At 44.2% G+C, this 26,121-nt stretch overlaps 1 protein-coding gene across 1 annotated transcript; it reads right to left on the minus strand.

Moving 5' to 3' along the window:
- Positions 1-392: 392 nt before the first annotated feature.
- Positions 393-23,585, minus strand: AP1S3 (adaptor related protein complex 1 subunit sigma 3). The gene is made up of 5 exons (XM_054040373.1): positions 23,480-23,585; positions 4,366-4,544; positions 3,059-3,167; positions 1,995-2,132; positions 393-841 (listed from the first exon to the last, which is right to left on the minus strand). Exons 1-5 carry the CDS (start codon positions 23,480-23,482, stop codon positions 806-808), a joined length of 465 nt encoding a protein of 154 aa, XP_053896348.1. The 5' UTR covers positions 23,483-23,585; the 3' UTR covers positions 393-805.
- Positions 23,586-26,121: the final 2,536 nt, after the last annotated feature.

Below are 26,121 nucleotides of genomic sequence, written 5' to 3' on the forward strand. Positions count from 1 at the left end.
TCTCCCAGTGGGGTCTACCAGTCAGTCTCTTTCTTCTTTGGTCCCGGATCTAACAAGAGGGAAGGTTATACCAGAAGGTCAGGCTGGGGTGGGGGAAAAACATGGAAATAAGTCATCAGAACATAGCAGCAGAGAAGAACAGCCACATAGAACCATGAAGGGCATAGAAGATCACAGAATCCGACTTAGACTAGGAATGTGGCCTTCTAGTACTAAGTGGAGGTGGTGTGCTTAGGGGGTGGAAGAGCTCTCATTTTATTGGGTGGAAGAGCCAGTGGTAGAAGGAAGATAGTACTCCTACTAGGAAGTGGCAGGAGAGGGTGAGCTGAAGAGATGCATATGCATTTTAAGTGTTAACAGGTCTTCAAAGCAGACTCCAGAAAAAAAAAACCCAGCTTTTAAGAAAAATTATTATTATTAGACCAGAATAATCATTACATTCAAAAAATATATTATTACAAAAGTATACTGATGCAATCAGTGATGGACTAAAACTAGTATAAATATCTTTTGCAAATATTTTCTTAGACTGAAAAAGTTCATAGCTAAAAGCCATTGTATAAAAACTAGTTTTTAGTCTAGGAGGAGGATAGTGGCTAGATTAAGTGTAATAACACTTTTAAGAAACTCCTATATAGAACAATATACACTATTGGAGCTGACCTTCATTTTGACTACTATACAAATCCCTTTAGTTATTGGTTTTTGGTATTTCTCAGAGGCTCTGGCACATAGAAAAGCAATTTCAACAAGTGAATTTTACAGATAGGAAGCAGCATCTCTGTCCCTCCAAGAGGTTTTAAAGTTAAAATGCAGGTTTGTTCATATATTCCTCCATTGTCTGGAAAAAAAAAAAAGAATAGCAAGTGAGGTGTTACAGATTGTAAAATACTATGAAATACAGTAAGGACCTGAGCTGTTCTCATTGAACAGGGTTGGAATTTTTGATTGATTTCCATCAGATCCGGGCCCTATGAACAAACACTAATCAATGAAATATCTACAATAATAATACTTTCAAACCCTGTTAGACTGAACTTGCATATGTAGTTGCTATATCTAGCTGGCGTTTTGTACATGCCACTACTGCAAGCTGGTGGGCTCCCTCAACAGCTCAGGAAAGAACCAGTGCCTTGCCCATGCCTCCCTCAGGCCCATGCGCCAGAAAAACAAAGCTTTTCCTTTGACCAAAGCAGACAGCAGAGGCCTTTCCCCTTGCCTCCCCCCCACCCCCTTTAAACCCATTCTGAGTTATGCACAGGCTGCTCTTAACCCGCTCTGGCTGTTTCACCCTATCAGCATGTGCAAATACCAGCTTGTACTGGAAAAAAAAAAATGCAAAGGGCCTATTCACATAGTGTTTTCCTAACTAGTTCTACCAGCCTTTCATTTTCTTCCATGTTAATGATTGGCCTGAAAATTGAATCATCCATCGCATTTGCCAGTTCTTACCATTCTCAGCTCACTAAGGTAATTTACAATGTAGGAAAATGAAGCTCATTCCTGCAGGTTTTTGAATAAGTCTCACACCTATTCCTCATAGGTACCATTACATGGTCTAGTTATGGACAAACTGGAGGTTACCAGCACATACTTGTGCTGATTTTGATATTACCATGTAGGTCGTTTGTCAATTTATTAGTGAAACAAAAACAAAAAAACAAAAAACTTGAACATTCAGACCCTCTACCATGATGTGTTAAACGTCATTTAAAAATTTATATAAAACAAATTCTTAATGCAGTGTCTAATATCTAGCAACTGACATGACTGATTAACAACCATTCTACTTGCAAAGTAGCCACCGATAGCATATGAATAACTTAATACCATATCACAGGATGCCAGAGGATTGAAAGAAGGGTATAAGATATTGCCACCTTTTGGAATTATACGGTTGTACCTCGTAGTACTAAACTTCAGACATGTTGGGATATCAAACAGTACTCCTGTCAGACAAAAAAACTGTAGCGAGGTGTGTGCCTCTGTCTTACCTCTTGTAACATATCAGAATCTTCTATGGCTTTCACTGCTGATTTCTTTGATGTTTCTTGTATTTCTCCACCCATTATAAACTCATCAAGAATAAAATAAGCCTTTTCAAAATTAAAGATAATATCCAGCTCGCACACCTGATGAAGCAAAATACACATTTAGGCACAATATTATAGCATTATATGTATTAGCATTCCTAGAGCTTATAGATTGCCAAACCTACTCAGTGTATGCACTCTTGTAGCAGACAGTAAAGTAAGAAATAGAAATACTGAATATTAAGTGATATCACAACTTTGGCGCTAGTGAAATCATATTCTTCTCTGCACGAACAAAGACTAAGTAAGTATAAACAGATTTGTTTAAACACGTTTTCTTATAGAATACTTACTTCATGAAACAACTTTTAATAAGACATATTCTCTGCCCAAAACATCTTACCGTCTCTGACAGACCAAAAACAAAAAGACAATGGAAGACACAGCACAATGATTTATGTTAAGGAGGAGTCAGATAAATCAACTGCTCAAGAGAACATGGTAGAAAACATTCATAAAAGTGGGTCTCCTGCAGAACCAGTGCCTCCCATGGACCATCTCCATGTCCCCTGGCCCATACCACCCTCATTATTCCTGCACACCCTGCTGATATCTTGCCCTCATGCGGGGTTTCCTGTTGCTTGATATGAGCTAAAAAAAGTAAGGTCATTTTTGAAAATTTAAAACAAAAAAACAAACGCCTCCCCTCCCCCCATTTTAACATTCTTTTTCTGATTTTTCCCAAAAACTTTCTAGATATCTCCCTTGGGAAGAGATGTGGCATGTGAAATGTCAGGATTGGATTCTCTTTGGGGGCAGGCATATTATGGGACATAAACTCCCTATAATAGCCTGGGCACTATTTTACTATCATATCCACCTCATGCTGGATGTGGGGACATGGTACAACCAAGGCAGAGGGAAAGGTTGAGTAAGAGCAGCTACAGAGATTTTCACACCTGACTTTGTGACAAACAACTAAAGGGCAAAAATTATCACAACTTAAGGAAGAAAAGGAGACTTACATTTCCAAAATACCTGTCCAGTAGTTCTACATAACGATGAACAACCTCTAGTGTCAGCAGCTCATTATCCTGGTCTTCTATTGCACAGCAAAAATATAAACTAGCATACCTACAAAAATAAAAATGAAAATGGGTGAGTGCTTGGTAAAACCTGAAGTAATAACTCAATCACAGAGATAATTTGGTTCATATCCCTGCCTATGCAAGTCTGTTCTCTACAGTAAGGCTATGTCTACACTAGCACTTACTGTGGTATAATTTACATTGCTCAGGGGTGTGAAAAAGCCATCCCCTCTTAGCATCATAAAGTATACTGACCTAAGCGCCGGTGTGGACAGCACTAGGTGTATTGTGTACACCTACTGTAGGTGTATTGTTTTAGATTGTAGAATAATTTTGTGCTTTAAAAAAAAAAATGCATAGAAAGAACAAACATTTGGGCCACTATTCAGGCTACCAAATGGTTCATAGGGTAATTTGTGCATATTTCAAGAAACAGATTACATGTAACTACTTGTGCTGATCAATTCTTTCTTCTGATTGGTAGCAGAGTTTTATATTTAGTTAATCTAGTTTCATGAGGGGGGAGGAGGAATATCCACCTGAGCATTCTTCTCAGGGTAGTGGCTGGAGCACCATTTCAAGAAAGCATCTAAACCTGTGTCGGTCTATCCCTTTTCAACAAAGCACTTAAGAACATACTTAATTTTAGTGCTTTGCTGAATAAGGGTGGACTTCTGTTTTAGGGCCTTCATTTCTCTCCTGTAACTATAAAGGCAGGGATAGCCTGTTACCACTCAGGCTCATGTACCTGGGGAAGATACAAGTTCCAGAATGGGAAATACTTCAAAGCTATGATTTGGCAGAAGGCGCCTCAATACAGTGTGTGTAACCTTGCAATACACTGACAAAGCACAACATGCTTTTCAGCACAATACCTTTAAATTAGCAAGATTAGCTAGGCATAGCATCTTCTATAATTTAAACTGTCAATCAATTCTTACTCCCATTTTTCTTCAGTGGTAAGCAATACCAGTATTTTTCTAATGGCAATTCACTGTGTCAATTTATGGAATGGGGAAAGGCAAGCTGATTTTGTTTAGAATCAACCTGCATTGTTCCTAGTTTCAGGCTCTTACATACAGCATTTTCAAACCCTCATGGCACTCATTGTTCCTCATGTGCTTCATCCTAGTAGCATTTACAAGATTAAGGTGTGTGTGTGTGTGTGTGTGTGTGTGTGTGTGTCTCTCTCTCTCTATATATATATATATATATAATCTTTATTCTTATAAAACTACTCACACCTTTTGTAAACTAGCTTTAGGTCTTTCCAGTCGACAAAACTGCTCATCTTTTGACTGCGAGCCAGAATAATCTGAACAATTTCCCGTGTGATCTTTTTCCTCTCTTTGTCAGGTAACGTTATGTACCACTTCTGCAGTCTTAATTTCCCTTGTCGGCTGAACAGCAGTATAAAGCGTATCTAGAGTAAACAAAACAACATGATAATACCGGGTCACATGCAATTGTTTTTCCAGGAAGCAGCAAATCAACTGCCATTCTTTACTTTATTACAAAGGAACATGGCAACTGGCAAAGAACAATTCACCCACGTGCAGAGGGCCAATATAATGCCTATGGCACTTAAGCTCCAAGAATTTCATTATTACCATACACATCTAATGTCAGCCCTAGTAAAACACATTCCTCACTTAAGCATATGAAAGAAATGAAGATGCAATCAAATGCATGATTTTTATTTTATTCAGAGATTTTTAAGGGCTAATCTTATCTCGGAGAGTTTTGTGAATTATATAATGAAAGATACCTGGACATATATTAGAATATTTCAGATGTGCCAAGGCACTAATACAGTCCCCACCCCTCTCCTAATTAGAGGGAAGGAGTGTTCTGATAATTGAGCCTACAAATTTACCCTAATTCTGAGCTCAACTGTAAAAAGCATGTAAAAATTCATAAGATGTCACAATAACCTTTAATAACAAATGTTGATGGGAAAAGATATGAAAGGGTGACAGACTAAAATTAATCTAAACAAAAAGGCTCACTGATATAACTCAAGGACTATGTTACGATCATGCTTGGCAGATAAGAAAATGTGGGTCCAGAAATTAATGAACCAAAATTGGGGTGTCAGATCTGAGGCCTAATTGGTGGACAAAATAATGAGGGGCTGTGCTATTCCAACCATTCTTCTCTGTTTGGGTGCTTAAAGAAAGAGACTTCGGGGACGGGAGAAAGATGGAAGAACAGATGGAGGCTATTGGCATGAGCTTCACCATCATGGCTGCCTTGCAAAATCTGAGACAGACGAGGTGTGGAGAATGCTTTCAGATGTCTTAAATGAGCAACACTCCGATGAGGAAACTACAGAACCCGAACCACCAAAAAAGAAAATCAACCTTCTTTTGGTGTCATCTGACTCAGCTGATTAAAATGAACATGTGTCGGTCTGCACTGCTTTGGATCGTTATCAAGCAGAACCCGTCATCAGCATGGACATATGTCCTCTGGAATGGTAGTTGAAGCACGAAGGGACATATGAATCTTTAGAGCATCTGGCACGTAAATATCTTGCGATGCCAGCTACAACAGTGCCATGCGAATAGTGTTCTCACTTTCAGGTGACATTGTAAACAAGACGTGGGCAGCATTATCTCCTGCAAATTGTAACCAAACGTGTTTGTCTGAGCGATTGGCTGAAGTAGGACTGAGTGGACTTGTAGATTCTAAAGTTTTATATTGTTTTATTTTTGAATGCAGTTATTTTTTGTACATAATTTTACATTTGTAAGTTCAACCTTCATTATAAAGAGATTGCACTACAATACTTGTATTAGGTGAATTGAAAAATACTATTTCTTTTGTTTTTTACAGTGCAAATATTTGTACTCAAAAATAAATATCAAGTGAGCACTGTACACTTTGTATTCTGTGTTGTAAGTGAAATCAATATATTTGAAAATTTAGAAAACATCCTAAAACATTTAAATAAATGGTATTCTATTATTGTTTAATCATGCAATAAATCTTTTTAATCACTTGACAGCCCTAATCTAAACTATTAGTTTTAAAAAAAGACCACCAAGCACATGTGCAAAAACTGGACTATTACACCTTGCTTCAAATTAAGAACCATCAATTTCCCCCCTTGATAAAGCTTCATTTCCATGTAAAGAAGAAATTGGCCAGAACCAAATTCCTGGATCCAAACACCATTGAATTCTGGGGTTGTTCAAAATCCGGCCCTATAGCTGAATTCCATTAACTGTCCCTCTTTACTGAGAGTCAAATGGGTCCAGATTCACTGGGACAGATTCTCTGGGGCAGAACTCAGTAGCTGGAGGGAGAAGGCAGCTTTGCATCACCTCTGCATTCCCCCTGACAACGGGCCAAGCCAGGAACCAACCTGGCCCTTGCACAGGTCAAGAGCGCTTTTGGCCCAGCTGCCCACAGCCCCAAGAGACTATTCTGTCAGCTGAGGATTGATGAGGCAGAACAGTGCACAGACCCTCGCTTTTCCCCCTCACAAGAATCCCCACATGCTGTGGGCTGGGAAGGGACTTGTGCAAGAGTTGCTATGGTGGTTTTACACTACTTGGGGATTCCTTCCATACAGGGAGAATCATGAAGAGGCTGAATTTGCTGGGTTTCTGACTCCTTTATACTGCAGGAGTGGATGCAAGAGTCAGGCTCTAGACAGGGACATCTCAGATATGAAATGCTCAGACTCCAGATCTAAATGCTGAGCCATGCCCTCTGCTGGTGTAAATCCATGGAGCTCCACTAAAGTCAATGGGGCTACTCTGACATTAGCTGAAGATCTAATAGGATGTGGCATGGACCCATGTCTTATATATGGACAATTTAAAACATATTAAAGGATTGAAGTTCAGGTTGCAGTTAAGATTCAGGATTAGAATTAAGGATTCTGCAAAGAAAGCCTTGCATTCCAGTAAATTATAAATACATCAGCAAACAGAAGTGCACCAGTGAAGCTTCTGAAAAAAACACCCTGCTTCTAATCTCTCTGCAGCTGGGTTTTTAAACAGAATATGTATTCATAATTCAGAACTACTTGGTGGCTAAGAAAAGCCCACATTTATATATTACACATTGAAGCACACTCAGTTGGAAGGAAAAAAACCTTTGATCATATTTTCTTAATTTCAGAATGATCTGTTTAAATATTTAAATTAGTATCAGCAGAGAGAAATAATTGTTTAAGATTATTCAAGATATAACAAATTGCCTTTTCTAGCTGTAAATCTTTGGAGAATACTGATAAAATTGGCTTACTGGGCACAAGTCACACACACATTGTATGTCCCTACACACACAATAAAAAACCCTTTACTAAGGGCATTTACAGACAATTCTGTTGGCAACAGAAGAAAATACTGTATCTTATTCACGGCATTCATATTTCACAATGGATCTGAACTGCAACTAGTTTGTTTTTAGTTGTTTTGTATGAGAAACCAATGGCCTCAAATACTCTGCGTCTTTGTGATGTTCTCTGTGATGGGTTCTGGGCTCCTCCTTCCTTCTGAAAGTACTGTACTGCATTCACACAAAGACCTACCCATACATGCTCTGTCCTTGATAATATGTCTGTCATAGTGGTAGGCAAATGACTTATCTGGAGACTAAGAGTTGTGAATTAATCAGGAAGGTTTCAAAAATGTGATCATTTTGGGGAAGATGAAAGGTTGTATTCTATTCTCCCTGTGGAATGATTAGTAAAGCTCCAGGAAATGGCCATTGCTATGATTGGACTAGTTAGCTTGATAAAATGAACTGGATTTTGTAGCTGCTGAAAGTCTAATAGTTTTAATGATGTCCCAATGAGTTACCCAAGTAAAAAAAATAAATTTCTGGCAGCTCAGCAGGAATGGCCCAATTAAGATCAAAGGACTATGCCCCAGCATGGCTCTGTTTGTGCTATCAACTTGTTTTGACATAATGAGGTTATAATAGTTCTAGAGTTGTAAAGGCCACCTACATAGAGATTCAGACACAGTGCTTACTGTACATATAGAGTTGTCTGCTGACCCGGGGGCTGAGTGGGCTAAGGGTTATTTTGCTATCTGCACAGCAAGTTACCTCCGCGGCCTTTGTTAAGATGATTGCATTTTCAAAAGCAGTGTTAACTCTCAGAGGATGAAGGCAATCGGTGCACTGGGTCAGCAAGTGAACACCTTCAATAGAAGTAGTCCCACAACAAAAGAATTCCATAGCTTGCTGGTTGGAGCCCTCCCCTCAGAGGTGGGAGACCCCTGTTTAAATGCTCTCCCCGCCCCCCTTCAGGGAAACTGAACCCTGATCCCAGGTAAGTGCTCTAACCATTGGGCTAAAAGTTATGAAGTGGGCACCAGCACCACCTCTTCCTCCCCCCAGCCTGATTTTGAATGGGACCCAATCCAATGGGCAGCTTCTGAGCATACCTACCAGAAGTGGCATCACACACTACATTACCGAGCAACCAAATCAACATGGAAAATGTTCACTATAGAATTAGTTAGTCTGTAACATCTCAAAATGCCAATCATTTTTTTCATACATGGTGAAGCACCAGTTCTTCCGTGAAGACTTGTGTATATCAGACATGAAGTGTTAAACAACCCTTTAAATTACTCATGTTCAATAACTGTGTTTGAACTGCTTGCTAAAGCCCAGAGGACTGGTAATCCCACAAGACAGTTCACTCACATGTTCACTCACTCATTTCACACACACTTAACTCACATGCTCACTCACCAAACAAAGGGTAGGAAAAATGTTTGAAAGAAATGGAAGTGAACCTCTTTTGTCGGGTGCACTTGCCCACTGATGTTTTCACAGGTCTGAGAGCTGTTTTCCTGCTGCACAGCCAGCAGCTTGAGCTCACATTTTGTTTTTGTGGTTGTGATGGGTTAGATCACAGAACCCCCCCATGGGAGCTGCCAATGATGTGCCAAGACTACCTCTGCCCCTGCTTTCCCTGCCAGCTCGGGACCCCAGCACCCTGTTTTGCTGAGCCAGACACATCCGTCTGATCCAACACAGACCCAGGGTCTGAATTACTTGCCCCAAAGCTGCAGACTTAACTGAAAGCAACTTACAGAAGTGTTCTTGTTTTTAACACTCAGATGCCCAACTCCCAATGGGGTCTAAAACCCAAAGAAATCCGTTTTACCCTGTATAAAGCTTATACCAGGTAAACTCCTAAATTGTCCAAGCTTCTGGCAGTAAGTTCAGAAGGAGGGTGTGACAATGCCACCTAAGGCTTTATGGAAATATGCTTATGAATGTATGTACATTATATAACATAACTAGAATATGTTTTATGCTACATATGCCATGTAATATATCTCTGTAAAGGTCATGATCTACTGAATCTATTAATCCTATTTGTATGCATGTATCATTTTTGTATTCGAAGTTATGAATATTGGCTGCATACTTGTTTTATTCTAAGTAGGCTGTAGTGAAGCAGTTGGTCAGCTTCCTGAGAAAAGACTATTCTCAGTAAGTGCCCAATCAAGAAACACTTAAGCCAACAATGAACTTGGAGACAACAATCCACATCTGGGCTTTCCCAGGAATGTGGCTTGGCTGGTAAGCAACTCAGTCATGCATTTACATGTGACTTGCCCAGGTGACTCCAAAACTCCATTTTGTAGCTGGACTTTGCATAGGAGAGAGGAGGGGGTCTCCACCCACAAGAGAAAGTCTATTTAAGCCCAGGGGAGACCCCTCCATTTTGTCTTCAGCTGGCTAAAAAGAGAGCGTCTTCACCCTCAAAGATACCTAAAAGAAACTGGAACAAAGGACAGTGACTGCAAGGAGTGTGAGTGATTGCTGGACCCAGACTAAAAGGAGATTAGTCTGTAAAAGGAAGCATTCTGGAACTGGTGAGGATTTTATCTGTATTCAGTTGGATTAGACATAGACTGGCGTGTTTTATTTTATTTTACTTGGTAATTCACTTTGTTCTGTCTGTCACTACTTGGAACCACTTAAATCCTACTTTCTGTATTTAATAAAATCACTTTTTACTTATTAACTCAGAGTATGTATTAATACCAGGGGAGGGGCAAACAGCTGTTCATATCTCTCTATAACACTGATCCAAGAGAGATGTGAACAAATTGAAGACCAGAAGAAAGCAACAAAAGTGATTAAAGGTCTAGAAAACATGACCTTTGAAAAAAGATTGAAAAAAATGGGTTTGTTTAGTCTGGCGAAGAGAAGGCTGAGGGAGGACATGACAACAGTCTTCAACTTCCTACAAGGTTGTTATAAAAAGGAGGGTGATAACTTGTTCTCCTAATTGCGGAGGACAGGACAAGAATTCATCAGCTTAAATTACAGCAAGAGAGATCTAGGTTAGACGTTAGGAAAAACTTCCTAACTGTAAGGGTAATTAAGCACTGGAACCTCCATCATTGTTAAGAGCAGGTTAGACAAACACCTGTCAGGAATGGTTTTTCAGTGCAGGGGACTGGATTAGATGACCTACTGAGGTCCCTTCCAGCCCTACATTTCTATTATTCTATTATTGTGTGTGTGCAGCATGTAACTGTATACACTAATCTAACTTCATTATTACTTTCAAAAGATTTACAATTAGAGGATAGGTGAGAGTCTCTACATCTGTCCCCCTCCATTACAGTTTACAGTAAAATAGTACACACTAAGCTCAAGCTTATTGCAAAGCTTGGGCCACTCCACTACTACTCTAACAGAAGCAATTTCTGAGAAAGCAGCAGACAATTATACTTAGAAGAGGAGAAACCATTTGTCTTTTCTCTTTCTAGTCCCTCTCATCTCTTTTCCTAGTCTCCAAATTTCACTCAATCTGGAGCATCCTCAGGGAAGCAAAGAGCAATATTACATCCACAAGAGCTCAATCCTACTCCCCAGAACCATAGACCCCAAACTACAACTGACATTTATTACTTCACTGTTGGATAGACACTGCTTCTTTCACTTCAGCTTTGTTCTTCTCAGAAGTATTGACACAATATAGCATGTTGCTCATCCTCACACACGTGTTCATGAAAGCAAACTGTAAAGGAATATTTTGTTATACTAATGGACCTGAAAGGACTGAAGTGTGTAGACAAAACACTAATAGCCTATCTATGCAGTGTTCTTTGAGAGTGAAAACATATTTTCTTTATCACTTTATTAATAAATTAATTATTGACATTGTCATATATCAATCAGATCCATTTTATAACATGTAGTAATAGATACGTTGTTTATGGAGACCATCTAAATACAGGTTTAGTAAAAAAACTAAAAGGTCACACTTCGTATTACATTTGTAAAGAGTGATATATATATATTTTTTCATTCTAGTCCAAAGAAACCTAGAACTTACGTAATCTTACGGTTCAAAATTAAGCTCTCAAAACGCAAAAATACAGAACAAAGATTGAAAGTTAAGGTTTAACTTTGCTCTCATGGTACTTTCATATATGGTCTTTCCATATATCTTTATAATTTATCTGTTGCCATTCAATATAACATATAATTAAGTACAAACCAGAATTTCTTATATAACCTGTCTTGCAGACAGTTACAATTCATAGAGTCTCAGTGAAATCTACAAACCCAACCCTGGAGGAAGAAAGCCATGCCAGTAGTTTCAAAGCTATTGAATGTTTAAAAGTGGAATGGCCCAGAATTTGACAATCCAAACATTCTCACAGTAAATTGGAAAAGATCAAAACGTTTCTTTTCATTTTTTGAACTTGCTCAGTTTACAGATTATATAAGTAGTGTGTGGGTCCTTTACTGCTTTCTAAAAGATACGAAAACCACATCTCACTTACCTTATTTTGGTTGTGGGGCTTTGGCATAATCTAGTGGCTCTGACTCACATGACCTTGTTACCTTAATTGTTTCCTTCCCACAACTGTCTCAGAATCAGCATTCTCTCCAACTTCAGTTTGGTTTAGATTGATGGGTCACACCTGAAACTCTGGATAGGGTTGCCAACTATCTAATCTCACAAACCCAAACACCCTTGCCCTGCCCTACCTCTTCTCCAAGGCCCTGCCCCACTCATTCCATTCCTGCCTCCGTCGCTCACTCTCCCCCACCCTCACTCACTTTCACCGGGCTGGGGGAGGGGGTTGGGGGTGTTGGAGGCAGTGAGGGCTCTGGCTAGGGGTGCAGGCTCTGGGGTGAGCATGAGGCGTTCAGAGTGTGGGAGGAGGCTCCGGACTGGGGGTTGGGGTGCAGGAAGGAGTGTGGGGTGCAAGCTCTGGGAGGGAATTTGGGTGCTGGAGGGGGTGCAGAGGTTGGGGTGTGGGAGGGGATGTGGGCTGCGGGAGGGGGCTCAGGGCTGGGGCAGGGAATTGGGGTGCCGGAGTGCGGGGTGCAGGCTCTTGGAGGGAGTTTGGGTATGGGAGGGGGCTCAGGGCTGGGGCAAGGGGTTGGAGTGCGGGAGGAGATGAGGGCTCCGGCCAGGCAGTGCTTACCTCAGGCGGCTCCCAGTCAGCGGCGCAGCAGGGCTACGGCAGACTCCCTGCCTGCCCTGGCCCCGTGCCGCTCCTGGACATGGCTGGCACATCCCTGCAGCCCCTGGGGGTGGGGGCTCCGTGCGCTGCCCCTGCCTGCAGGTACCGCCCCTGCAGCTCCCATTGGCCGCAGTTCCCGGGAGCTGTGGAGTCAGTGCTCGGAGTAGGGGCAGCACGCGGAGACCCCGTCACCCCCTCCTCCCCCAAGGGGCTGCAGGGATGTGCCGGCCACTTCCTGGAGTGGTGCGGAGCCAGGGCAGGTAGAGAGCCTGCTTTAGCCCCACTGGACTTTTAGCAGCCTAAAATCCCCCAGTTTGGCTTCAGTAGCCTCCAGGAGATAAAGCCCAATTCCAGGAGAGTCCTGGTGAAATTGGGAGGGTTGGCAACCCTACCTCCGGGCCATTCAACTTCAAACATTTCTAAGTCACAGAAAATCAGTCAAGTTGTTTCAAACTTGGAATGTTTTGTAGATCTCACAGAGTTTCAAACCTGGCCACATCGGAATGTACTGTATGTCACTTTAAGCTTGTATTAAAAATTCCAGTCTATATTCTTTTATATGTGGAATTAAGGATCTAACAATTGATGATTGATCAATTAATCTCAACAGATGTGATTTTTTTTCCTGTTGCTCCTAGGTTCAAACTCCCTAGTTCTTATACCAAGGCAAAATCTATGCCAAGAAGTTTAGTAACACAGGAGGACAGTATAATGCAGAATTGTCACTTTAATTATATTATTGTCTCTGATGCAAATGTCAACCTGATTTATTAGATGAGGTTTAAGGATGTTGACACCATTTAACATTGAACCAGCTCAGAAAATATTCTGACCACAATGGCCTCAGATACGTTTAAAGAAAACCATTACAAATTCTAAGCCACTTTACAGAGCCCACAACTTGGGCTAGAACTATTCTTCAGGGTTTTAAATCTCACTCCCTATCCAAGGACTGACATGCTATCGTCACGGTTGTCTATGCCCTTTTTCAATCACCAAAGCTGTATCACGACAGGTTAGATGAGCCCAGTCCTCTTGACCGAATCCCACACCTCATCAGTTGATAACATTCTCTCTTAATTACCTTCTGAACATACAGGTAGGTTCGCAATGTTCCTTGCTACAAGCAGCAAGGCTAGTCTCCTCCCACCAGAGGGGCAATTGGGTTCATAGCATTTCCATAGAGAAGAGACAGGATTTGGTTGTAATGAATATAAAGAGGATTTTATTTTCAAATAGCTGGGCAAAGACAGTCCCTGGAAGTTCTCTCAGGCTTGAAGACTAGCTAAACACAGCCTGCCAAGTATCATGAGAATATTGCCTCATTCTTCTCCTGTCACTTACACCTGTATAATTTCACTGACTTCAACAGAGTTATCCCAACCAAGTTACACTAGTGTAGGTGAGAGGAGAATCAGGCCTAAAGTCTCCCTGAAAACTGGCCTGGACTAAGCAATCGTAGAATGCGTTGTGACTGAATTACAAGGGTTCAAATCCAATTAGCTAAAACAAGAGCGATATTTGTTGTACCTCTGAGATGACATTTAAGGGTGATAAATTTTAACCTCAGCACTGGAGAACCTAGATGGGTCTGGTGATGTTATTGATTATCTTAGGTTACATGAAGCAACAGCATTTAAGACATTCAGAACAATTAACTATGCAATCATACTAGGGTTACCATATTTCAGCAAGTAAAAAAGAGGACGGGAGGAGCCCCACCTTAGCCCCTCCCCCGTCCTGTCCTAGCCCCGCCCCTGCCCCCCACTTCCCGCCCCCCCAGAACCCCTAATCCTCCCCCCGCTCCTTGTTCCCTGACTGCCCCCTCCTGGGACCCCTGCCCCTAACTGCCCTCCAGACCCCCCCCCACCTAAGCCTCCCTATTCCTTGTCCCCTAACTTCCCCCTCCTAAGACCCCCCACACCCTAACTGCCCCCCAGGACCCTACCCCCTACCTGTACCCTGACTGCCCAAAACCTTATCCACACACCCCCCAGAAAGCCCCCCCCAAAATTCCCGACCCCCCCCCCCCCTTGACTGCCCCCTCCAAAACCTCCCTGTCCCTTCTCTAACCCCCTGGCCCCCTTGTTGTTGGCCTTCGCCTAATGTCTCTGTGAGCTTGCTCAGGAATGGCTGGAGCCGCTCGTCTCGGCACGCTGGGCAGCAGTGGGGGAGGAGCTCCAGACTGCCGGAGGCGATCTGCGAATGCAGGGAGGGAGGGAGTGATCTCTGCTGCAGGGGAGAGGAGGGGCTCTCTCTGGCTGTCGGAGCCCCATGTAAGTGGCACCATCCGGCCAGCTGCCCTGTTAGCCGCGCGTACTCTGCATGGGGGAGAGGGGGGGGGAAGTCCGGACATTTACAAATTCCCCCCGGACACTATTTTTAGCTCAAAAAGCCGGACGTGACCGGGGGAATCGGGATGAATGGTAACCCTAAATCATACCCTTCTTTTCATTCAACTAGTTTTAATGGCAGTCTGATCCCAAGATGGAGTCTTTCATGGAGAAGCTCATTGTCAGCACAAAATGGCATCTCTCTCTGCCCTCCTGGTCTCTAAGGTCTTTTGTAACTATTCATACACTTCGGAAAACAGCCACTGCTCAGTTACCATAGGTACAAGGAGACAAGCTAAGGGTGAGTGATGGAACAACAAACAATCTGAAAGGGCCACAGATGATGAAAGAATGACTCAGCAGAAGAAGGAAAGAAAAAAACCTCTTGGTCAGCCAGGCTTTTTCCTTAAGAAATTATATTTATACCAAGAACTGAAAGTAAGTTGAGCAGAAAATTCCATATCTATAGGTTTCAGACCCAGTCCTACAACGTTCAGTGCAGAGTCCTAAATTCCAAAGCATTCTATACTCCCTACCCAACTGGCAGCTATTCGTACAGCTGTTTCTCTGAACACAGGTGCAAGCGGAGGGGAAACTGATCTGAAATTAAGCCCATGTTCGTGGTGGCGGATAGTGCCCCTGCACTCTGTCACAGCAAATTTAAATGTCCCCACAACTTTTAGCATATCCAAGGTTATCTACATCAGCACAACCACAAAGGAAAGCCCTGATATCTGGGAATTTAATCCCAGAACCCTCCTCTGATTCTGACCTTGCAGGGAACCAAGCAATCGTCTTTGTTGTTCTGGGGATGTGAGGCACTTAAAAGCTATCAAGTTTCAATGACTTCTCACCCAGCTGATAGCATAATATTTTAGCCTGAGGAAATCAGTGTCTGGTGGAACAAGAATGTTCTGAGCCATCCAGCAGCCTAATGAGTCATGACATGAGACTAACAGGGAAGGGTGTGCCTTTGTTCCCTTCTCCAGCTCACCCTCTGTCCTGAAACAAGTTTCAAAGTTCTTCATGTTAAAGGAGATATTTTCAATTTACATTTTACAGTTACATCATTAAAAGGCACAGGTACAGATTCAGATTGAACTAAATCAAATAACAGCCCAACTCACCTTCCATCTGCAGCACACTCTAATCTGAGTCCCACCTTATTGTTTAGCTGCATTTTACAGATGGGAAACTGAGGCATGGAGAGACTAGTGACACTGGAAGTGTGGGGTAGATCAGAGAATCAAACCTGGTCCCCCAGGCTAGCACCAAAACCACTAGAATATCCTTCCTCAACTTTGGCGTTTGGTTCCTTATCCATACACAACCTTTTGGTCTGTCAGGACCTGGAAGAGTTAATTTTAGGCAAAACACAAGGCTTATCTCTTGAAAGTGCTTTTGGGGAGTGGCTGGGTTGAGAAGGAGAGTAGACAGAATAGGGATGTTACTCCCATAAGCTAGAGAATTATTCATACTCCACAACAGCTCCAATTAGTAATTCTGAGAGTTTACAATGGCTGAAATATAATACAAAAGCAAAGTGCTTTTCTAGAGCTTAGAATGGACAACTGAACACTAGTTAAGTGTTTGAGATATTTTCCTTGGAATGTTTGTTATGGAGCACTTCTGTATTATTTTTATGGAAAATATGCATGACTCAGTTGTCCCCACTCACATTTGTATTACCACCAACTCAGATTGAGGGTCTAATGACAGGGAAATCAGAGAAGGATGCTGGTCATGCAGGCATGTCTGGGTTGGTTAAGAATGAAATACAAGAACTGTCAACATGTGAATGGAGCTATTGGAGATACAAAGGACAGCAAGGACCAGACCATTCACTTTTAAGACTGCTGGGCCAAAGGGAGTTTTCACAATCCCCTCCCCAGCCTGGGCCCCGGGGGTGGGTGGGGGGTGAGCTAGGAATGTAAAATTTTAACCTGTAAACATTAGTCTTACCGGTTAACCCACTTTAACCCGTAAACCCCGGGCTGGCCAGCTGACTCCAGAAGCCTCATGCCGGCCACAGCGGCCCCTCTCCCTTTAATCGGTTAACCGTTTAAACGATATAATTTCAATCATTTAAACGGTTAACTTTTAAAACTATATTTACATCCCTAGTGTGAGCTGCTCACCTTAATTCAGCATGACTGCAGTTTGAAACGAGGCACTGAGCATTAAGCATGCTACTGCCCAGTGCAATGAGAAGTTTGAATTGAGGGGAAAAAGAAGCAGATTGTGTTGCCAGCACGCAAGCTTTGCTTTTCAAAGGAGCCTATACACTGTATTCCAGTTGACTAAGAAATGCTGTCTTATTTTGAAGAGGCTGTCCTGTGTTACTGAAAACATCTACAAGTACTCCAAAGAGGGTAAGTCTCTGACACAGGTCTAAACTCATTAGGACCTGCTGGAGGAGCCATGGTGAGAAACAGAGGTGCTGAAGCCAAGGACTCAGTCTTGGGTTAGCAGGGACTGCTGAGCTCCACTTTGCAAAAAGTGGAGGCCCTGGGCTTAGCACTAAAAGGTGTCCACTGCCAGAGGGCAGTGAGTAAAGGCCAGAGGCAGAGGATACCCTTTGGAACCATGATAGTACAGCAGTTAACTAAAGGCAGGAACAGTTAAATTCTTGACATGGGCAGAAGCTGCAAAGGTGTGGTAAAAGAAGAGTGATTGTACTCGCATGTTCAATTCTACTCTCAAACATCAGTGGAAAGGCTCCCATTGACTTCCGTGAGAGCTGGATGGGGGCCTAAATGAAATGTGGTAAATACTGTATGTTTTACAAGTGAAGTTCTGTTGCCCTAATGTTTATATTTTCATTGTCCAAAAACTAAAGCAATATTATTTTTACTGTAATCTGCCAGAATATTTTGCAAGCCAAAACACAAGACTAAAAATACTCTTTTAAAAGATTCCCATATATTATTAGTTACCCACATTTGGTGGCAGTGGAATATACCAACTGTCACCAGTCAACAAGATATCAGTTAGCTTTGCATTTTTTTCTTTAATCGATGGCTTCATCATTTTAGCGCTTTGTTGCACTTTCTTACCTTTTACTGTGTATCCGATTCTTTATATCCTATCCTGTGAACCTTTTAAACACATTATACAAAAGGGCTGCCAAAGTGCAGGGTGCCAGAACCTTCCCAAAAGTGGATGGGTCCCCCACCCCGGGTAGATGGAGGGACCCAGGCTCCCCACAGCTGCCCGTAGGGCTCTCCACAACCAGGCTCCAGTCAGGGCCTCGGAGCCGCAGCCCGGCCATGATATGAGCTGCACAGGCAGCTGTGGGGAGCTGTGGCAGACCCTCCACCTGCCCTGGTCGGGCGAGGGGGGGGCGTCAAGAGCAGCCCCCGGCCCATTATCCACCCATGGCCCCCCCGCCAGGGGAGGTGGAGAGTCCGCGGCTCTCCATAGCTGCCCACAGTGTGGTTCTTATCATGGCCGGACCGTGGCTCTGAGGCCCACCCCGCAGCCAGAGCTGGGTCAGGGAGAGCGTGCGGGCAGCTGTGGGGAGCTGGTGCGGAGTCACGGACTCTCCACCTCAACCTGCCTTGGGTCAGGCAGGGAGACAGACCAGGGGCTGCTGTCAGCCCTCCCGTACTGCGGGCAGGTGGAGGGTCCACATGTGTGGCTCCCACAACTGCCCGGACTCCTGTCCCCATCCCGGCTGCATGCTGGCTTGGCCAGGTTGACAGGCCCCACCCCCCGCCCCAGCAAAAAGTAGACGAGCCAGGCCCATCCATTTTCAAAAAGTGAGAGGGCCATGGTCCCCTGCCCTCCTGGCACCACTGCATCTTGCATGACACACTCACATTTGGCAGTGCTCACATGTCTGCACATAGCCCCGCTATTTTTCATGCATCCAACTGCCTCAATTTCCTTGCACATCCCCACGGTTCCATGGTCTCCCAGCAACCCTCCCCCGGCTTTCCCCATCCACCCACCACATCTTCTCTAGGTTGCACCACTGCCCCAGAAATCCTCCAGGCTCTCCCCACCCTAACAATCTCTCTTCCAGACTCTCCCGCCTACAAAATATCCTTCTACCTTCTGGTGCTCTTGATTCCTTGTAATACCCCAGTCCTCAGGCTCCCTTGATCTTTCCTTCTAAAGTGTGCAGAAAATAGGCTCCTACCTCCCCCATACCTATTCCCAATGCTCAAACTGATCTTGAAGGGGAAATCCATTAATTCTTTCACTTTCCAAAAATGTCACTCATGGAGCTGCACAAAACATGGCAGCTGGATTTTCACTCAGACCTATGTGGTGTGAATATGACCCAAACTACTGGTGCAGCTACAGTTCCACACCTGATAAGTCAATTGTTCCTTTTCTCCAGGCCTAAGTAGATTATGGTATCCTGGATCCAGATTTCCCCTATCATCTTATCAGACTTTTTGTTCGACAGGAATGATTTCCCAATCCTGAAAAGGTGAACTGGTTAATTTTTTTGTGTCTGCATAGTCTCAACTGGGAGCATAATCTAAATAAATAAATAAATATCATCTGAAACACTTTAGGGAGTTAAATGTACTCTTTTTAAAAAGCCTTTCCCTTGATGAGAAGTAACAGTTGGGCAGAAAAGAGTGACCTTCATGGCACGAATTAAAGTTATGCAGCACACCGTGCCTACAGAGTATTTCCACTAGAGTAACAATTTTCTTGCTAAGATGTGATCTATAAATTGAGAACACACTATAGTTAAGTGCATAAGAACAGCTTTTGTGTCTAAAATAATTTCTATTGCTTACATACATGCTTCGACTTTCATGGAGGAAAAGTAACAAAGATGGATAACCAATATTATCCCCATTTTAAACAGGGAGAGGCTGAGGCATAGACAGTTCAAATGACTTGCCCAAGATTATACAGTGAGATAGTTAGAGCTTTAAAGAGAACTCTAGTTACTTGACTTCTAATCCAGTGCCAGATTCACTATATCATGCTGCCTGAGGAAGGGGGTATAAACAAACACACACATTTGCCTTACAAGTTTAATCCTGTGAAAAACAGATATGATGGACAGTCTCCAATATGTCAATAATCAGCACTACTGTAGGCAGTGTTTCCTTATCCCATGCCCAATGGGCCATAATAAATGTGTTGGACAGAAAGTATTTGTGAAGTCCTTAGATCAGGGAGACTCTGGAATCAGCTTTCCGTGTTGGTCAGACAAAGACCAAGTTTGTTGACCTTCAACGTAAAGTACAAGCTCTATTTATTTACTCAAGTTTTACTTACACTTAGGGGAATGACTGACTGAGTCAGATGAACTCAGGCGGTAATCAGAAAGGTAATACATTGTGGGGATGCGTGGGAAGAGAGGGAAGGAAATTATTTTCATTGACATATACACTTTATTATATACTCTACACACACCAAGCAGTGTGAGGATGGACACATCTTTATAAAGGCACTCAATGAGACAGACACATTTGTAAATTTGGTTCTGATTGGATCAGTGTATTTACTGTACTTTACCTTTCAGACCACAGCCAAAATCCAAACACCAGCCTCCAATGAAAGATGGTTTTGATGTTTCTGTTCAGTTCCAGTGCTCAATTCATATTACAAATCCACACAACAGGCAAACTGTGCAAGATAGAAGTTCAGGGAACACCCAGAAAGAAGCCCAGCATGATGACTTAACAACCAGTCAACAAGTTGGTTTGTCAAGTAGTACTAACCAAGGTATAGGTACCATAGACAAGTTCTGGCCTGAGAACCTACACCTCCAATGGGAAAAATCTGGTCATGAGTGCAAGGATATCACACACTACCTTTCATGAAGAAAAAAAAAAATCCTTAGAAAGCACACATTAACCTTGACGGGCCTCCATGTGATGCTCCTACAGTTAGCGTAGAGACAGGGCCGGCTCTGGCTTTTTTGCCGCCCCAGTGCGGCGGGGGGGGTGGCCGGAGCCCCGGGGGGAGGGCGGCGAGCCCCGGCTGGGAATCCACTCTCCCCGGCGGCCAGAGCGCTGTGGAGAGGGCGGCGAGTCCTGGTTGGGGCTCCGCTCTCCCCGGCCGGGGCTCCGCTCTCCCCGGCGGCCAGAGCGCCGCGGAGAGGGTGGCGAGTCCCGGTCGGGGCTCCGCTCTCCCCGGCAGCTGGAGCCGGAGCACCGCACCGCACCACCCCCCTCCAGGTGCCGCCCAAGCACAAGCTTGGTGGGTTGGTGCCTGGAGCCGGCCCTGCGTAGAGACCAGCTGCAGTGAGAGTACTTACCTCTCCTACTATCTCTTCATGACCCTTCAGAATGGATGGCTGCTGCCCCTACCCAGTGCCCTTTCAAGCTAAAAGATGGATAGCAGCCACCTAGCTTCACCTGAAGATCCTGAGAAGGGAGCATCCTGAAATCTAGTCCATGTTTTGCAGGGAAAAGGCAAATCTTGTGGACTCATCAAGTGAATGTCTCCCAGAACACACATGAATCAGAGCCAGAATCTACAGGGCTCATTCTGCTCTAGTGATACTTGTTCTGCCTTAAGGGGACACTTGGTGTTTCTGATTCTTGTTACTTTGTTGTGAGTCTCACACTTGGTGTTTTTCTTACAGCTCCAGCTTCCACAGTTATATGAAAATCTGAGGAGTGTACCCTCCTGGTTGCCCACATTTCCAAGCTTTGTCATACAATCTAATGGTTCAAAAGCCAGAGGCAAATAAAAAGAACCCAAAATTTATCTTTTAAAAAAATCTCATAACTGGGGAGAGGGGGATGATTTATTCTTTTAAACCACTTGGAGGTAGCAATACTGAACACTGTTGATGTAAAAAATTGGATTTCTTTAAATGCACATTTTCCGGTGTCTAAAACAGCTCAGATTATTAAAACTGGAATTTTGAACATTTGAATTACCTTTTCTTCCCATTTCTCTCAGTGTGGAGACTGAAAATAAGTGTACGGCTACACTTAAATACTACAGTGGCACAGCTGCACCACTACACTACAGTGAAGACATTAGCTACACCAAAGGGAGGGGTTCTTCCCTTGGCGTACGTAATCCACCTCCGCAAGAAGCAGTAGTTAGGCCAAGGGAAGAATTTTTCATCGATCTAGTGCGCTCTATACTAGGGGTTAGCTTAGCTTAATTACACCACTCAGCATTGTGGATTTTTCACACCCCTGAGCGATGTAGCAAAGCAATTTAATTTTCTAGTATAGAGGAGGCCTAACCTAGTCAATTTCACCTTTGTTTAGTATCTGGTTCACTTTCAGAGCCTTATACACTAATTACTATCTATGCTGAATGTTTGTACTGTGAAGACTGTTAGCGAATGATTGTTTAAAAAAACCTGTTTCCACTGGATTGTTTTTTAGTTGACGTGCCAAGCAAACATTTCTGTTTGTCTTAGGTTTTCACAATATTTATCTCTGTGGTCAAATTTGAATTGAGAGTGTCTTAGGCCCTGACTACACAACAACATTTTACTTCAGTGGGCACAGAACAGCTTAGAAAATTGAGGCCTTAAGTTTGGCCTACACACAAACCTGCTCTGGTTTAGTTAAACCAGTTTAGACCCCCGCGTGGACACACACATTTCAATTTAATTTAAACTGGTTCCTAATCGACTTAAGCTACACTATAATAACCCTAATTTAAACCAAAGTAAGTGTGTCCATATAGCCTTTTGCATCAATTGAACCAAGTCAGTTTAAAATGAGCCCTAAAGTGAAACCAATGGAACTCTGCCTGTAGAGCAGCCCTTAGAAGGGAAGTTGTAGCTGTTGCAAGCCTATAACATGCAAAAGCATATGTAGCCACAAACTGAGAGGCAAAGAAAGACAGTACCACTGCCTGTCTGCTCGAAAGCACATGCTCCACGGAGTACCAAGAAACAGAAGTAGATGTCACAGAAATATGATGTTCTCTACCATGTTAGATGTCACCGACTGCGGGAACTGTGCTGCAGGGGTGGGTGATGTGATTTAGGCTCTGATCACTGGGGCAGAGTACAAGAGGGGAAGCAGACAGGTCACCCACCTATGGGTCTGGGGCACAAAAGGGGTCATTTGCCCAGGGGCCCATTTGTGAGGGCCCCTAGAGTGGTGTTGCGAGCGGGTGCGCACGATGGCCGTGCTGCTCAGGACCATGTTTCAAGGGGTGGCGTTGTGACCCAGGGGGCGTAACTCGAGCGGCACTGCCAGGCCGTGGGCCTGCTGGAAGTGCCCAGAGCGGGGCCCAGCACTGCCCACTGGGTGAGCGCCCCAGGCAGGAACTCGCCAGCCTCCCCTTTGGGGTCATGGGGGAGGAGGGCAGCCTCAGATTTTGTCCCCAGCGATAGGAGGCTCCCAGGGCCGTGTGGCCCAAACCCAGCCTGGGGAGGGGGCGAGGGGCTCATTCTCGCGCCCCGCCGAGCCTCAGCCGGCTCGCCCCAGCGGCGGCCCTGCCAGGCTGAGCTTGGGAAGGTGTCTGGGCCAGCGCCCGTCCCGGGGTGACACGACAGGGGGGTGGCCCCAGCCCTGCTGGCCGGGGGGGAAGTTCCTGACACCCAGTTCCCGCCGCGGCCGGGGCTGGTTGCCTGGCGGCTCCCCACTCACCATGGTCACTGCTCCGGGCGGCTCGCCCCGGCTCCCCCCTCAGTGTCAGGTGCGCGCCCCGCCGCCCATCCTGCCTTCCCACAATGCCCGAAACTGAAAGTGACTCCGCCCCCCTTCACCTGCGCCAGGAGCCCTCGGGAGGGGCCGGGCACCTGGCGCCGGAACAACCCGTCGGCGAGCACCTGCCCCGGGCGCTGCGGCGGGACCCTGCCCAGCGAGCCCCGCAGCCTCCCCACGGCAGCTCCGTGCGCTGCGCGGGGTGGCGGAGAAGCGATTTCCAGAGCAGGCGGGGAGGGGCGCTCCCGGGGCTCGGGCACTGATCGCCGCTCTCCCTTGAGTCATTCCGGGCCCGACTGCTGCCAGCCCAGAGCCGGTGTTAGGGGGAAGAGCTACAGCTAATGGGCTCGGGCAGGGTTGGGATACCTCTGGGGCGGTGAAGGGCGAAGAGCTGTGAAAGTGGAATTTTTACCCTTTGGTGCCCGGGGGACACCAGCCTGCAATCTCAAGGGATTTCCCAGTTAGGCTAGCAGGCTGACCCAACAAGCAGCATAGAAATAGACAAGACAAGCCTGGTCCTGTACACTGTATATAAGCGCCCAAGTGAAATTCACATTCCCGAGTTTAACTAGTTATATTTACATAATACCCAAGCGCACAAACAATGGCAGATAGTTTCAGGCTAGACTGCCTATTATTAGCATATTTTGTGCACCTGGATTTTCCACTTTCCCAGCAATCACTAGGCACAACAGGACAGATTAATAAAGAGAAGGGCGGGGGAGTCAAGATTCCAGTGTCTTGTTCCCATCTCTGCCCCTCACATATCTCTTGGAGAAGACTCCAGTTCAGCAAAGCCACATGAGTAGTTCTGTTGGTTTCAGTAGGACTACTCATGCTTAAAGTTAAGCACATGCTGAAGTGCCTAGAATCAAGGCCTAGAACCTGTTTTAGGGACAGAGAAGGTTGGTAAAGCCACCAAGATTCCCCCTACACACACACACACACACACACACCCACCCACCCACCCCTTTTGTTTTAGTGATTTTGGATCTTTAATTTCCATGTAGATAGGTACCAGAGGTGGGCAGAACTGATCTCAATTTAGTATTGAATGAGAAGGATGGTGAAGGCTGCCTTACTCTAGTACTGTAATCTCAACATGAGGATTGAGTAAAGTGCTGATTTACAGCTTGAACCCATGGACATCTAGGTGAGAGCGTGAGAGCACTAGTAGCTGGGCAATACTGATTTAGCATTAAACATGCTGCAATCTCTATGTTGAGGAATTATCAAGCTACAACGTGGCTTGGTGAATTTCCAGCATATTGAGTAACCTCAGACAGTATCTCTTGTAGTTCCATTGAGAACATAATGGCTCAAATGGCGCTTTTACAGTCTCAGTGGAAAGATCATAGTGACTAATTGAAGTGATACCAAGTTCAAAAGACCCGATAAAAATGCAGTGACAGTAGATCATGCATTGTCTCAGTGAGAGATATTTTAAAAAGAAAACAAATTTTGGCCTTAAAGTGGTAATGCCAAGTTAAAAATCCAAACAAACAAGTTTCTTTACATTTGTACTAAGAGCAGGTTAATTATTAAAAGTTAAAGATTTTAAATCCAATTTACCTTTTGCTTGTTTGCTCTTGGAACTCTATGGTAGCTAGTTTTGGTTTCTGGTTCTCAGGCATTTGCACAAAGGTGCAATGTTTGGGAAATATGTCAATCCAAACAAAAAATTCCAGGTAAACTTTTTTCAGTATTTTTTATAGAAAAAAAATGACAATGTTTCTATACCTATAAGTCTTTATGTTCTTTCAAAACACAAGCAACCTACATTTGAAGCCTGGATGGTGGGCTCTTTAAAATTGCTAAAGGTCTTAATCAAAGCCCCCCCAATCTAGGCTTAAGGCGTCTCACTCAATTGCCATGAGTCTCACTGTACTGCTCTGTACCTTGGGGGAGCGTACTGTAACCCCCATATTTCTCATTTACATATAATCGTGATCTTACATGTAAAGTATGCCTTGTAAGGTATCAGGGGAAAGGTTCTGATCTGCTGAAAGTCATTTCTCTATTCATATATGTATATCATTAATGCATATGAAGTTATGAGAATTGTGTAGTATGGTTGTCATTAAAACATGCTGTAAGTTGGGGGAAATCAGCTAGATATTAGCCCCCTGGAGGCAATAGCAAGGAAAGTAACAAACGCCCCGGGTGGGTGTCAAACAACCCATCAACAGCCATTGCCCAGCAAGGGAGCTACAATGCAATGACTCACCTGCATGAGGCCACACCAGGGGAATTGCTCAACCTTGCTTGGAGAGACTCAGGGCTTGTCTACACTGGCAATTTACAGCGCTGCAACTTTCTGGCTCAGAGGTGTGAAAAAACATCCCTGAGTGCAGCAAGTTTCAGCGCTGCAAAGCACCAGTGTAGACAGTGCATCAGCTCTGGGAGCTGCGTCCCTCGTGGAGGTGGGGTTTTTAGAGCACTGGGAGAGCTCTCTCCCAGCGCTGCGGCGCAAACACACAAGGCACGTTAAAGCACTGCCGCAGCAGCGCTTTAGCATTGCCAGTGCAGATCAGCCGTCAGCAATGCCCCACAGACATTCTTGGACTTGTGTTCTACAAGCACAT

Source organism: Malaclemys terrapin, chromosome 9, assembly GCF_027887155.1.
Source record: "Malaclemys terrapin pileata isolate rMalTer1 chromosome 9, rMalTer1.hap1, whole genome shotgun sequence".
NCBI lineage: Eukaryota > Metazoa > Chordata > Testudines > Emydidae > Malaclemys > Malaclemys terrapin.